Source organism: Salvia splendens, chromosome 6 (assembly GCF_004379255.2).
Source record: "Salvia splendens isolate huo1 chromosome 6, SspV2, whole genome shotgun sequence".
NCBI classification, from domain to species: domain Eukaryota; kingdom Viridiplantae; phylum Streptophyta; class Magnoliopsida; order Lamiales; family Lamiaceae; genus Salvia; species Salvia splendens.
In genome coordinates, this window is record NC_056037.1 from 4,637,389 (window position 1) to 4,652,588 (window position 15,200).

The 15,200-nt window shown below is 35.9% G+C and overlaps 1 protein-coding gene and 1 pseudogene across 2 annotated transcripts; one reads left to right on the plus strand and one right to left on the minus strand.

The window, feature by feature from the left end:
• The first annotated feature begins 2,393 nt into the window (after positions 1-2,393).
• Positions 2,394-7,617, plus strand: LOC121806719 (annotated as a pseudogene).
• Positions 7,618-7,853: 236 nt separating this feature from the next.
• Positions 7,854-14,774, minus strand: LOC121809185 (sucrose nonfermenting 4-like protein). Of its 2 annotated transcripts, XM_042209725.1 has the most exons (14): positions 14,358-14,773; positions 13,924-14,255; positions 13,739-13,826; positions 13,306-13,485; positions 12,870-12,977; positions 12,703-12,762; positions 11,775-11,864; positions 11,171-11,305; positions 10,200-10,344; positions 9,953-10,126; positions 9,474-9,537; positions 9,300-9,369; positions 8,617-8,734; positions 7,854-8,317 (listed from the first exon to the last, which is right to left on the minus strand). In XM_042209725.1, the coding sequence occupies exons 2-14, from the start codon at positions 14,046-14,048 to the stop codon at positions 8,226-8,228; spliced, it is 1,449 nt and encodes a 482-aa protein (XP_042065659.1). In that variant the 5' UTR covers positions 14,049-14,255; positions 14,358-14,773; the 3' UTR covers positions 7,854-8,225. The 2 variants fall into 2 exon arrangements, with proteins under 2 accessions (XP_042065659.1, XP_042065660.1); XM_042209726.1 differs by lacking the exon at positions 9,300-9,369 and having other exon boundaries at positions 13,924-14,774.
• Positions 14,775-15,200: the final 426 nt, after the last annotated feature.

Sequence of the window (15,200 nt, forward strand, 5' to 3'; positions counted from 1 at the left end):
TCCTCTCAATGTATACAATATGTTCTTCGTCGCCAATGATTGAATAAGATTTTCCCAAGTCAATTCCATATAGGAGTAGTATATATTTTCTTTTGAAGAATGAAGTTATGCATCATTACTCAAGTTTATACTATTTCTTTCAATTCTTAGATGACTTGGGAGCCAGTAGAGACTAATATTTCATCGGACTAATAGAATTCAAATTTAATTGCAATTAGAATCTTTCAAAATGGTCAAATTCATGACCATATATATATATATATATATATATATATTAAAATATAAAAAAATGTCCCAATATTTATTAACACTTAAAAACAACGTCCAAACTTTTTGCACCCAATCTCTTAATAATGCAACTAAAATATCTCAAATAAAAATTTCCGAGTCCAAACCCTAAACCCTCGAAATACAAACCAGCAGTATTGTAATTAATCCTACATGTTTTCGTAGCTTAGAAAAAATTAGACGCATAATATTTACTTTATTACCACCAATATGTTAATTAATATCGTGGGAAAAAAAGTAGTTGAGACATTATTGTACACCATTCCCCTTGATATTATAACTTCAATTTGTTAAAACTATTAGAAGTAAAACATTAGTCATTACTCGATTCGACGCAATCGTCACGCACGCACAGTTTTATCAATTTGATGTATATGTGAAAGAGAGTAGTGCTAAATGGCCACATTATGGTCAGCCATAAAAATAAAAAATTAATAAAAGTTAGTGCATTTAATGTCATTTTGGTGAAATCAATACCTCTAAAAAGTATAAATTTTATTTAGACAAATGTACCCTTAATTATGACATACTATAAATATGAAGAAACTAGTATAATTTATTCAATTGGATTATACATTAACTCATGTTGCGTCAAATTTATATAAACAAAATCAAATTTAATAATGTTACATGATTAATTCAATTTTATCTTATATTTATAATACCAACGCATCGTGATAAGTATTTACGCACGAATAAAAGTATTGGTCCGATATTGAAATATTGGCATATTGCAATGATAAATTCAATTTTTTATTTTTAGCTTTATTTGTTAGTAATATATTAAAATATGAAAATAATATTACATAAAAGATAAATGCATTAATATGTAGACTGTGAGTGGATTCTCAGAGGTAATATTATTATGATTTACTTTATTTAGTGGTTTAGCATATTTACATGAATTATAAAATATGAAATCATGATTTACTTTTTATTCAAATATAAAATATATGTGTCATTGTATTATTTAAATATTTGTTTATTCTTTAAATTAAATTATTGAAATAAGTAAAAGTTGTAAGCTAATACTTATGGAGTACACGGTGATGGTGATGGTGATGGTAATGATGTTAAGTTATGTAGTAACGGAGTAGCACATAGTATTATAGTCTATATTAACAGTAATAATATTAATTGCTATTATTATTAATTAGATTATATCACAACTTAATTGGAAGTATATAAACATATAAACTATTATGTATAACGTTACATTTTGGTACATATTTTAATGCACAATTGGTAAAGTAAGAGAGAGAAAGAAAGAGAGAGAGGAAGAAGAAGACAAAAATTAATAAAATATTGTTAGAAGAGAATGAGTCTCACACTCTCACTTCAATTGAGAGAAAAAAGTTTTCCAAATTAGAAAGTATATACTCTTGTGAGATGAACTAAAAAATGCATATTATTGAGGGACGAAGAAAGAATATTATAGGCTTATAGATTACTAATATACAAATGCAATATGGGAATGATTTTGATTTTTATAAGAGAGTGGGAGATTGCCAGAGACTTATGGGAATGGGAATTTCATGTTTAAAAAAATATTTATTCTATTTTAAGATTTATTATTTTTAAAATAAAATTTAAGTTAGAACTAATGTGTTTAAAATAAAAAGAAAAGAATAACTATGTAAACACAACTATATCATAGTATATACAAAATAATTAGTATATTGATTTATATAATTATATTATAATACACCCTATAATTTTAGTATATTTGATAATCTTAACCTATAACATAATAAAAATATTATAGACTATTTGATTTTAAAAATAAATTACTGAAAACAGAAAAGTAAAAAATAAATGAATAAAAGAAAGAAATGTAAAAATCAGAATAAAGAAATGAAACTAAAAAACAACTACAATTAAATAGAAAGGGTAATAGTGTAAAGTTATTGGATCAATTAATAACCTATTTGAATCATTAATAGCCAATAATATCAAAATTTACTAAAATGCCACTTTATGGCCAGCCACATTATGGCTGCATCGTAAACGTATGAATGAAGAGACTAAAACGTGGTCGCGCTTCTTCCCATCTCTATAAATACATACACCTTTCAATTCGTGTCTTCATTCATTCATTGAGAGAGATGTTGAAAGGCATGGTGGAGGAGACGTTGAGGGGGAAAATCGGGGAAGAGAAGAAGATAAAAGGAAGAGTAGTGTTGATGAAGAAGAATGTTCTAGATTTCAACGATTTAGGAGCATCTCTTCTCGATCGTCTTCACGAATTGATCGGTAAAACTGTTACTCTTCATCTCATCAGCTCCGTCCATTCTCACTCCGCAGGTGCTTTTTTTCCCTCTCTCTCTCATGTTTGTAATTGTAATTGTAATTGTATTTGTATTTGTATTTGTATTTGTATTTGTATTTGTATGTATATATTTGGTTGTTTGCATATCGGTGTCTATGCATGCCTTTTCTTTATGGTAATGTGTGGGAGAAATTTAGTTCATTGTGGAATATGGAGTATGTTTTTGGCTTGTATCAATATGTCTAAACATATATACATCATATGCTTGTATTTTTATCTTTTTGTAGCTTTCTAACTAAGATTTTAAGATGGGCTGTTTTATGAATAAGTTTGGGTGGACAAGATTATATTTATATTATGTATCTAAATGTGTGAAGAAATTTTTTTCAAAGTACAGCGAAATACAGTGAAAAAAAAGTTGTTGTGTGCGTATTTAATGTATTTAAATGCATTAAAAATACTACTCTCCCTCTAGCTTGATTTGTCGCATTCATCACATCTCCAAATTTCCAATTAATGCCGTTTACGTTTACTATGTGTATATATTGTATGCATATATATATGATTGTAAAAATAATGAAAAATGAAAGAGAAGTTAACATGAATTAACTTTCACGAAATACCGAAAAATAACAGGTAGTATAAGAGAAAATAAACTCTACTTTATACGGAGTATTTATCGAAATTCGACTTCCCCTTGAATACCTATAATTAAACTAACTAAAAAAGTTAGGCTTAATATAATTAAATAAAAATTTACATCCATTTAATTCCCATCAAATAGCAATTAATTTCCCAGCTAACAATAATGAGTCGTGCATGAACCAATCACCCAAAACCCAAAAGTTGAAACACCACGTAGTAATTACCTAACACAAATATTTAATTAAATCAAGAACAAGTTTAAATTATGTGATTTTGACTAGAGTAGTTGCCGAATCAATTCTCACGAAATCGATATCAATTAATTAATGGTAAAATACAGTTAGTCCCAGCTGAGATGTTTTAATAGTCTCTTACTACATTTAATTAAAGATAAAAAAATAGCCACGTGATAGATAATAATTTATTGTTTTGTTAGTGTTACATATATATAGACATAGTAGTGAATAGTGATATCAATATTTTATCCAAATACAGAAGATTCAATTCATTTCTAAAGATTGGAAAAATACTTGCCTTTTATTTTTCTAAAAAACTTAGGAAGATCATCATAATTTTGCATTCTAACGTGTATACGTCAAAATTTGATGGTTTATACTCCTAGATTTTGATAGTTCCAACTTAAAAACTTAGATACAGTTTAGTAGTAGTTGATTATTGTATACTACTATTAATATTCCTCCTTCACAATATGTGTCCCATTTTTATATCTTTTATAAATTAATAAATAAATATTACATTCAACTAATTTATTATAAAAAATTGCGAAATGCATGTCCAACCCAACGTAAAATATCTGGCTTGGTCATGACAATAACCATATGAAAATATGATCAAAATTCAAATGAAAAATCCACGCATTTGTAGTAATTAAGGTGATCATGAAACGAAAAATTCAGGAAAGAAGCCAAAGGGAAAGGTTGGAAAAGGAGCAGAGCTAGAAAGATGGATCACAACACTCACATCTCTCACACCAGAAGATTCAGCATACGACGTCACATTCGATTACGAAGAAGACATCGGAGTCCCGGGCGCATTCCTCATCACCAACTCCCACCACACCGAATTCTTCCTCAAAACCCTAACCCTCGAGGGCGTCCCCGGCCACGAGCATGCCCCCATCCACTTCGTCTGCAACTCGTGGGTCTACCCTTCCCACAAGTACGAATCCGGCCGCGTCTTCTTCGCCAATCAGCCCTATCTCCCCGCCCAAACTCCGCCCCCGCTCGTGGCCTACCGAGAGGAGGAGCTCGCTATTCTGCGAGGAGATGGGACCCGCGAGTTGCGGGAGTGGGACAGAGTGTATGACTATGCTTATTATAATGATTTGGCGGATCCGGATAGCGGCCAGGATTCTGCCCGCCCCGTTCTTGGCGGATCCTCGCAATATCCGTATCCGCGCAGAGGGAGAACGGGAAGGCCTCCTACTAAAACAGGTCATTACTAATTTCTATCCCATATTTTCAGTTGATTTATATTTTCAATTAAATGTCAAAAAAAATAATATTGATAGAAAATGGTTCATTTGGTCTCATTTCGACATTATGAATATTCAATTGCGTCAACTTTTGTATATGTGGCATCCAAGTCATCGTCAAAAGAACGGTTGACAGAATTCAAATTCCCCAATTTTCGATTAAAAGAATTAGGGTTAAGGATTTACCCTAAAATTGAAATGCTTCTAGGTGATCTCCACCGATTGCGATTATTTGGATGCTACATAGGAATGAAACATTTAAGTTGATGACTCGGATGCCACATAGGCAAAAATTGACTTTATCGAACGTCCGTTGGCAGAATATATTGAATGAAATGTTTTGTACTATCAATTATGTCCTTTTTATACCAACATGAAACAATGATGTAACTTTTTGTAGGAATAGTGTAAGTATTTGGGATGATGGAGTTGGTGTTTGTGATGTGCAGATCCCAATACGGAGAGTAGGATCCCATTGCTTATGAGCTTGAACATCTACGTTCCAAGAGACGAGCGTTTTGGGCATCTGAAGCTGTCTGATTTTCTTGGTTATGGCCTCAAATCTATCTTCCAGTTCCTTCTGCCTGAGTTTACGGACTTGTGTGCCAGCCTCAGCAACGAGTTCGAGAGTTTTGAAGACGCCCTTGAAATCTATGAGGGAGGCTTCAAGCTGCCAGAGGGGCCTCTGCTCAATCACCTGTATGATAATGTCCCTTTGGAGCTGCTCAAGCAGATTCTTCCTAGAGATGATGAGGGCCTCTTCAAGTATCCGATGCCCGATATAATCCAAGGTACCTTCCTATCACATTCACCAACCACTGCCAGAGTTTGTTGATTGACTAGTGACAAAATGTTGTTGCAGAGGACAAGACTGCGTGGAGAACTGATGAAGAGTTTGCACGAGAGATGGTAGCAGGGATGAACCCTGTCATAATTATTCGTCTGCACGTATGTTCGGATCCCATCAATGCCTCTATAGGTCTTAATTTTGATGTTTGTTGTATCAACATGTGAACTTTGTAGGAGTTTCCTCCCAAGAGCAATCTTGACCCTCAACTGTACGGGAACCAGAGTAGTAAGATAACGTGGGATCATATCAAGAATGGAGTGGATGGGCTCACTCTTGAAAAGGTGTAAATGGTTGTATCAATTTATGGTTGCAGGGAAGATGCCATGGCTCACATGCAATGATTCTGACTGAACTGCAGGTGTTGGAGACGAACCGGCTGTTCATACTGAGCCATCACGATTCGTTGATGCCGTATCTGAAGAGGATCAACAGCACCACCACGAAAATGTATGCCACGAGGACTCTACTTTTCTTGCAGAAAGAAGGGAGTTTGAGGCCCTTGGCGATTGAGCTCAGCCTCCCACATCCTGATGGGGATGAGCACGGAGCCGTGAGCCAGGTTTATACTCCTGCTCAAGACGGTGTTGAGGGTTCGATTTGGCAGCTGGCTAAGGCCTATGTTGGAGTTAGTGATTCTGGAGTTCATCAGCTCATTAGCCATTGGTAACTTATGATACCAAAAAACAATGCTTCTTTTTCTTATGAAATATCAATTGTGATTATTAAAACATAGTTAGGTGTTAATAAATTTTAATCGAGTTTTATTTGACTGGTGCTTGCATATGGTTTAACTGCAGGTTGCATACACATGCTGTGATAGAGCCAGTGGTGATTGCAACAAACAGACAACTGAGCGTGATGCACCCCATTCATAAGCTTTTGTATCCTCACTTCCGCTCCACGATGAACATCAATGCTTTCGCGCGACAAATCTTGATCAATGCCGGAGGAATTCTAGAGGCGACTGTCTTCCCTGCTCGATACGCCATGGAGTTGTCTTCCTTTATCTACAAAGACTGGAATTTCCCCGATCAGGCACTCCCAGCTGATCTACTCAAGAGGTAGTACTAATCAAACACCTTCATTTCCAAAAATGGATATGTGTCGTGTTTCCATTTCATGTGTATCTTGTGTTCTAAACTCTATAGAGGCATGGCCGTGGAAAATCCAGACTCCCCGCACGGGATCCGCCTTGTGATGGAGGACTATCCATACGCGGTAGATGGCCTCCAAATCTGGTCGGCCATAAACACGTGAGTCGATGACTACTGTAACCTGTACTATCCATCGGACGAGGCTGTGGCGGGCGACACAGAGCTACAATCATGGTGGAAGGAGCTCCGGGAGGAGGGGCACGGCGACAAGAAGGACGCGCCATGGTGGCCCAAAATGCAGACGCGCAAGGACCTCATCGAAAGCTGCACCATCATAATCTGGATAGCATCAGCGTTGCATGCGGCGCTCAACTTCGGGCAGTACGCCTACGGCGGGTACATGCCCAACCGTCCCACCGTGAGCCGGCAGTTCATGCCTGAGCCTGGCAGCGAGGACTACGAGTTGTTGAAGACAGACCCCGACAGGGTGTTCTTCAAGACCATCACTGCAAGGCTGCAGACGCTGCTGGGCGTTGCCCTGATCGAGCTCCTGTCGAGGCATTCCTCGGATGAGTTATATCTGGGGCAGAGAGACACCCCGGTGTGGACCAAGGATGCGGAGGCACTGGTGGCTTTTGAGAGGTTTGGGAAGGAGTTGAGTGGGGTGGAGAGAAAAATCATGGAGATGAATGGTGATGAGAAGTGGAAGAATAGAGTTGGGCCTACGAAGCTGCCTTACACATTGATGTATCCTACGAGTGAAGAGGGAATGACTGGTAGGGGGATTCGTAATAGTACCTCTATTTGAAGTCTTTTATTCATTCATGGAGATCTAGGCTTTCTTCTTGCTCATAGTTGTGTTGTTAAATAAATGGATTCTAGATTGTGTAGGGATTTATTTGATGTAACTTTGTTATGGTATTGCTATGAATAATAATTTGGTCAAGAAAGTACTATAGCAAAGATGATGGGAGCAGTGAAATTTCTTGTCAAAATTTTCGAATGTCGGGTGGTTGTTATCTATTCGTTTGATGTGGAGATCCATTCAAGTATGAGTTCTCCCATACAGGAATCGAATCCGAGACCTTTGGCTGTAGTGAACGAAAACTCACAAAAGCTTTTGTTCAATAATTTCGATTATCTAACCATCCTCAAACTAACCACAGGTGAGCATATATATAATGAGTACACAGTTTTATCTACAGAAATTAGTACACAATCTATACAAAGATCATATTACTAAATTTTGCTTTCACAATTTATAACAAGAAGACTCCAATGAGTAATCAATCGGAAGATTGTTGATCTTTTTCCATGACTAAATTTACATCCTACAATCTTTTTTCATGGACATTACTGCACGCGCATGACCATCCTCATCAGGTGCTACAAATTTATTCCCATTCGAATGCATTCAGTCGATGGAAATAGCATATTTTGTGGCTATGCCGGCAGCAGATGGACAACTAAAAAGTCAATATATAGTGAAAAATCAAGTAAAATCGTCCTAATTTACACATAATTGTTTCCTCATTTTGTGGGAGCATAATGAACAGGCAGACCCCTTGGCAAATCCCTTCTCATCTAGCCAAGCAAGAATCTGAACACGTCGCTCAATGAAATGATTCCTTCAACGCGCTTACTCCCAGCTTCCACTATTATGACTCTTCTCACCCCTGGAAAACGAGCCACGGTTCCACAGTGCATTGAGAAAATACTATTTTCAAAGCAGACAAGATGAGCGCATACTAATGCCACTAATAATCATTTTAAGTAAAATGGTTGGAAAATATGAGCAGAGCAATCTATATGAGAGAGAGAGAGAGAGGTGAGCGGAAGATGCGACAGATTTTGTAGAAGCTTGGTGAAGTTTCAAATGTATTATCTTCAATGGTTGTTTCTTTTGTAATTAATGACCATCCCTAAAAATTGCACCAAAAGTATGAATTGGAAGTCAAAGTTCAGATGTAATTACCAGGAACAGACAACCGCTCCATCACTTTGTGCAAAGGATCAGACCTTAAGCACATCTGACATCTCTGACCATTAAAGAGGCCACGAGGAGAGGTTGCATCTTGTCCCAGCTGTATGGCCTACAGAACCAAGAACAATTTAGTAACTATTAATCTCTGGTCATAGCCTCTTTTTTGCTGAGACCCACCCAGTTTGAGGTTATAATTACTACTAACACAACCTTCCAACAACAGCAAAGAAAACTGGCTGAGATGGGGCAAATTACCATGCACTTCTACTTGCTAAATATGATCCAGTATTACAAAGGAAACTTAGGAGATAACATGTTTTTGTCAATGCTACCTTTTCTTCCCAGGGTGTCATAGCACAGACTAAAAAAATTTCACAGAAACTTTTATAATTCAGGGTTCATCAGTAGAAATCATATTCAGAAAACTATCATTATTCACTAGTTTCTCTACAGGGTAAAGTTAGTGTTTAAATGAAGTCATGAAACTTTTGTATGATAAAAAAACTTAGAACTCTATATTCATCTATACAGCAAAAATCAGACTTTCAGAGAGCAGGGTAAATGTATCAAACATATTCCTGCAGCAATAATTTATATAAATGTTCTAGAGCTACACGACATGACTTTAATATATCTGAGGCAAGTGGAAGAATGTTATGATCAACTGACTGTACCTGATGAACACTCAAGTCATCAAGATGAACCTGTGCATACACTCTATCTTTTGCCAAAGCAGTGATATCACTGCCATCATATTAGATACATAGATGTTTAATAAAAAGGTGCCAGTGAAATCAAAGAAAGAATATGTCTTCCTACAGCTACCTCAGAAAAAAGTAAATATGTACCTGCGACAATATATATCCACCAAAGAATCATTCTCGTCCACAATAGGTATGGAGCTAACATCAGCTGATATATCAGTGATTCTGAAGTTAGAGGATACAACATACAAAACACATAATAGAAGCCACCTTCATAGAAGGAAAGACTTTACTTATTTTAGAATTTCACAATGACCAGCTCAGTTAAGGCAGAATGATAAGCTCTAAGACCATTAAATGATTAAACAAGAAATACTAAACAAATAAGAAAGGGAATTATAACTATAATTGTCTAGAAAAAGAATATACATATATACATCAAAAGATGTTCTAGAGAACTATAAGGATTGATCAGTATCAGTCTGTGATAGGATCTTAAAAAGAAAAGATCAAACTGACACCTAATAGAAAAACATCAGGTGAAAGAAACAGTAAAGAAACTGAAGACATTTAATCCCAATAAGAGAAATGAATACAAATATACCAGGCGAAAGAGTTTATACCTTGGATTAACAAAGAAAGAGCAGCACTTAACAAGGCATTTGGTCTTAGCATTGCAATTGGCTTTCCATTAGTCTCCCCAATTTTTGGAACCCAAGTACCCAATGGAAATGAACATATTGGTTTCTGAAGAATGGGCAAGGAGCTCGAAGAATACTTGAAATGGCGGCATATGCCTGGATATTGGACAAAGTTAGTCAAGTCATGAAGTTAAACAAATGTGCAAATTAACGAAAATATGTTTCTCACATTTAAGTATTCCAGAAAGGGAAGCGAGGTGTAGGAGATGATGACATGACCCATCCTGTGATGAAGAGTGAATGATAGGAACTGTAGAGAATTTAGATTGCAGAAGTTTCAGAGCAACATCCTTCAAAGAATCGTAAGCCCCAGCCTGCATTATTTGAACATCGATGTCAAATAATTACACTAAATGCAACTCAAAACAGTGGACTAGTTCCAAGAATATATACTAAGAAAAAAAAAGATCAGACAGTTAAAAATGCAAAACCACAACATGAATCATCTTATTCAAGAAGATTGTTCAAAAAATATATGGTCGCACTCACATGGAACAAAATTTAATCAGAGAATTCCAAGATAACATTAAAATGAAAGAGCAGAACCGACTCTGTTATGATTTTGACAAAAATGTATTCGTAGTAGTAAACAACTTGTCATATTTGCTAGGAACCAGTAAACCACATCCCCATATTACTCTCATAAAACACGTTCAGTTGTTCAAGGAACATCACTATTTTTCAAGCCACATATTACTTGTCTTAATCCTAAGCTTATTCACACTCCTGCTCAATCTGGTGAACATGCCACTAGTCGATGCGCTTCTTCCAGCCAAGGAACTCTCATGTCCCTTTTCAAGGCACAACTAGTGTCTGCTGGTGTTATACTCATATTCTTTTGGGTCCAGCCATCTCACAAAACAAGCTCTCCATAGAAAAGTGGAGTGTTGATTCCATTACAAATTAAATTTCATATTTAACATAATACATAAATGAGAGCCAAACTTGGACTTGCAATCTTTAGCCATCTATTTCTGGCATTTATAAAACTCAATATGTGTCAAAGTAGGCACCATAACATGCAAGCAATTCAAATGTCAAATACGTATATAACCAGATCGGAAAATACATGGAAAACAATAAAAACATAAGGACCATAAATTGTGTCTAGTGCTTCTATCAACAAAAAAAATTGCTTACATGGACAAGACGATTCATGTATGAATCATATGATGCAGAAATCTGTTGAGTAAGATGCGCTTTCCCCTCTTTCCAGGCTGATATCGTATGTGTCTCAAGTTCTTCCTCAGTCAAGTTAGATCCATGATTCCCAAGCTGGATTTGAACAATTGGACATAATTCCATGACTTCATTAAACATAAATCAAAGTATGTAGAACAAAAAGGCAAGCCCATCAAAAAAATTTGATACACTGCATTTCATATACTCTGTTCTCCATGAAAAAAACTCACTGGAAGACCAATAGAGGATAGGAAGCTAGCAGAAAACCAACGACTAGGCATAATTAGCTGGAGGAAAGTCCAGATGCAAACATTCAAGCTCACCTACCCATACTTATTTTATAAATCTATTCATGGTACTAAGAGGGAAGGGGTGCAACAGAAAATAAGTGGGAGTGAACATCAAATCAAGTCTGAGCAATGAAGCTCAGGGAAAACAAAGAAGAGTCACAATGAGCTTAAGAAACCAATTTTGGCAAAAACTAAAGTTTGCAGTTTTATTTCAATAATGTTATAGTCTTGAAGTTAAACATAATATGCAAAAATGTTTGAGTTCAGAGTACCTCTCTGAGTATCAAAATGAAATCTGATGCACTGAGAACTCCAACAAACTGACTCTTGCAGAAGTCCCACAAAGGAGCAACAGAAATTCCCTGCAAATAAATATCTTTTGCTATTAAGATTGCATCTGAGCTAATAACCGAAATAAAAAATGTAGAGGTATTTTGGATCTGGTACACTGTACGCATCTCGTGCATATGTGTTTACATATGTGGGCAAGTATATAGTGGTAGACATGGCAATAGTAAGTAATATACTCATTTTCAAGGAATTTGTGCCTGGAACAGTGAAAATAAATTCTCAATTGACACACTAAATGCTTGTAACATTTTACTTATAGTAGTATTTGATAGTGGCATTCAATTTTCATCATTTTGAATTACAGGTTCAAATGAATTTACTATAACTCAGAGATACAACATTCCAGATAATGGAACAAATGGGAGTAGATAGCCGGAGAGAGACAAGAGCAAAGTGGAGTAGTCTGAATGTTCAAAGTTGTCACTTGGTAGTTCGCTGACAAAAATATCTGATGACATAACGTGTAAGGAACGAAGACAAAATACCAAAAACTTAAGTACTCCATCCAATGCACTCACTGTGACAAGTGCTAAAAACTAAAAACTTAGTCTCAACTTGATGCCAATAGTTTGATGCTGACTAGGGATCAATTATAATAGTATTATATGCTGCCATGTCCCTAGCAACAAAAAACTCATGTTCCTATGGTCTGGAGCAATTAAGTTGAGCAAGAACTTAAGAGAAGAGTGAAGGTAACATGATGCTTCTGTATACCTTTTTATGCCAGTATTCTTTCATAAAAAAAGTCTATAGCTATTAGCTCATGATTAAAATGGCAAGGGAGCCCTGCACAATCTGGTTGAAACTTCTGCACATCTTGAGGACAAGAATAATTGGCATGAAATATACCTGTTCATAAAGAATGTGAAATGCCTGTTTCACTGGTAAATTTACATCCAAGGCGATCACCTACCAAAGAAGAATAGCTACAAAATTACAATGTGGACAACTAAACTAGTAAAGTATATCCTTTCACTTTTTTATAACGCATCCAGTGAAAAGCATACTATGAATACCTTTCCAGATTCCGGGAGCAACTCATAAGCAGTATGTGAGGACAAAAATGCAGACACACGATCGCGAGATAGATCCAATTCAGCCTGCGATGTACTCAAAATCGCCTCCTGAAAGGTGTCATGCAACATGCTTGTTTTTATGAATTGCGAAAATAATCCAGTGAAAAAAGAAAGAGATTTTGAGTTGGACCACAGATTGTTGTGTGACTGTGTTAAACAAAATCCTTTTACACATGCTACCAAACAAGTGACCATTAGGAAATGACTTAATGCATTTTTCTACTTCAGTGAAAATCAGATTCTATGCACATTTCAAGTAAGTTGTGATGGAAAGGGGCAAATTTCAAAAGCAGTTGGACATAATTTCATACTACAATAAAGACAAATGATGCTGCTAAAACTTATAAGTGTATGAGCAAAGCACGAGAGGACGAACCGTCGGAGAAGGATCACCATCAACTTCCATGCGAGATCTACCGACTGAGTCAGAACCCAAAATTGGAGGAATAGTATCAGATTCTCTGGATAAGAAAATGGTGTTCACCACTCCATAATTTCCGCTTACATATGGTTGGTGTTCATCATGCCGCCATTCACCATCAACAAAAAACTTGTACTGTATAGATGAGGCAAACAAACTTTTGTAAACATAAGTGTCTATCACTTAACTTCAAGGCACTGATCTCGAGCTAGTTCTAATAAAAATGTATTTTCTTCCTCCCTCCCCACAATATTAGCATATGCATTAAAAAAGAACTCTCTTTCTGTGGTTTTCCAAGACTCAACATATACGGACATCAAAATAGCATAAAACATCTCTAGACAAGAAATAAATGGAATAAACCAATGCAGGTGGATGAAGTCTTAACCTGGTGGTGGCCGGGCGTCAAAGGGTAGATAACCTGAAATACAGTGGGGCAACCCTCCATCGGCGACATAGGAACGTGATCTTGCCACCTTCAATGTCGATAATCACACACTTAGAAAACACACTAAAGAAAGAGGCACTATAAATAGCAAAAAGATCCTAACATTCAAATTAATCACAAATCACCTGGTGAAAGAGCCACTAAGCAAAACTCTTCTTCCCCCATAAGGCCATACAAATCGAGTAGGCATCACTACAGTCCCATGCTTGTTCGTCTCACTATTCGCACCGCCAAACATGCTTCCTTGCATCGGTAACTCTAGACTGAAAAATGTATCGTACTGTCCAGGAATATCCAAACCAAACTACAACTTATCTCCAACACTACGCAATCAATCGAGATTCCGAGGGCTACGAAAACTTCTTGTGTGCATTGCTGAGATATCTTTCCACAGCTAAATGTCGATAAAACAGCACTACTTTGGGATCCTCCCCAAAAATCCAGCAGAGGACCCCCTCTACAATTCACTCATGAAAAATCCAAAACAAATTAAAATCTCCAACAACTAAAAACACGAAATGCAGCAAATATAACCGGAGTCCAAGCTAGCAGCACCTACTAATATAAGAGTGAGCTGCTTTTCGATAGAATTGAGACGCTGTTCAGTTCCCACGGATTATAAACTGAAAATTGCAATTAGAGTGCCGATCTGTGATCAGACCTCGGCTTCTTATCCACTTGATCTCAACCGCAAACGAAACCCTATAGGAAGAATCTGTCCTGTATCTTTTTTGGAATCAAATTTGACGACAAATGCTTTTCATAGAAAAAAAAATCTCAAACAAGAGAAACAAAACGATAAAATGAGAGAGAGAATGGAAAATTAGAGAAAAGAGCGACAAAATCGGCTAGAAATGGAAGTATTCGGCAGATCTCCATGAGCCTTGAGCAGGATTAGACAATTGAGAGAGAAGAATCATTGATTAATTCATAATAGAAGTAAAACTGTCAAAATGTGGGCAGTTGTCACCTGATAAACGACAAATTTTATGGTTAAAGTGATTGGTTTAGAGAATACTCCTATATACTCCGTATTTCGTTAATATCGATTTAGCCCTCCAGCTTTTGTTATTGTTTAATACACTCTCATTTAGGTTTTTCTAAAACTGAATTGACCATTTTCTAAGGACAAATAAATGAAATTTTTAAGATGGACTCCAAATCTAGATATTTTGACATCATTCATTAACCATGCTACCACTAAATTAAAATTTTAACTATAATTAAATGTAGATATTTTGACATCATTCATAAACCACTCGAATATTGGCTTCATTGTTTGTACTAGAATTTTGCTCCTACTTTAAATTCATATGTTGGTTCAATGCTTTTTAGTATTATTTAAAATGAATTGGAGAAAAACGAGAAAAAATAATTTGCTTAATTTTATTGGAAAAAACTA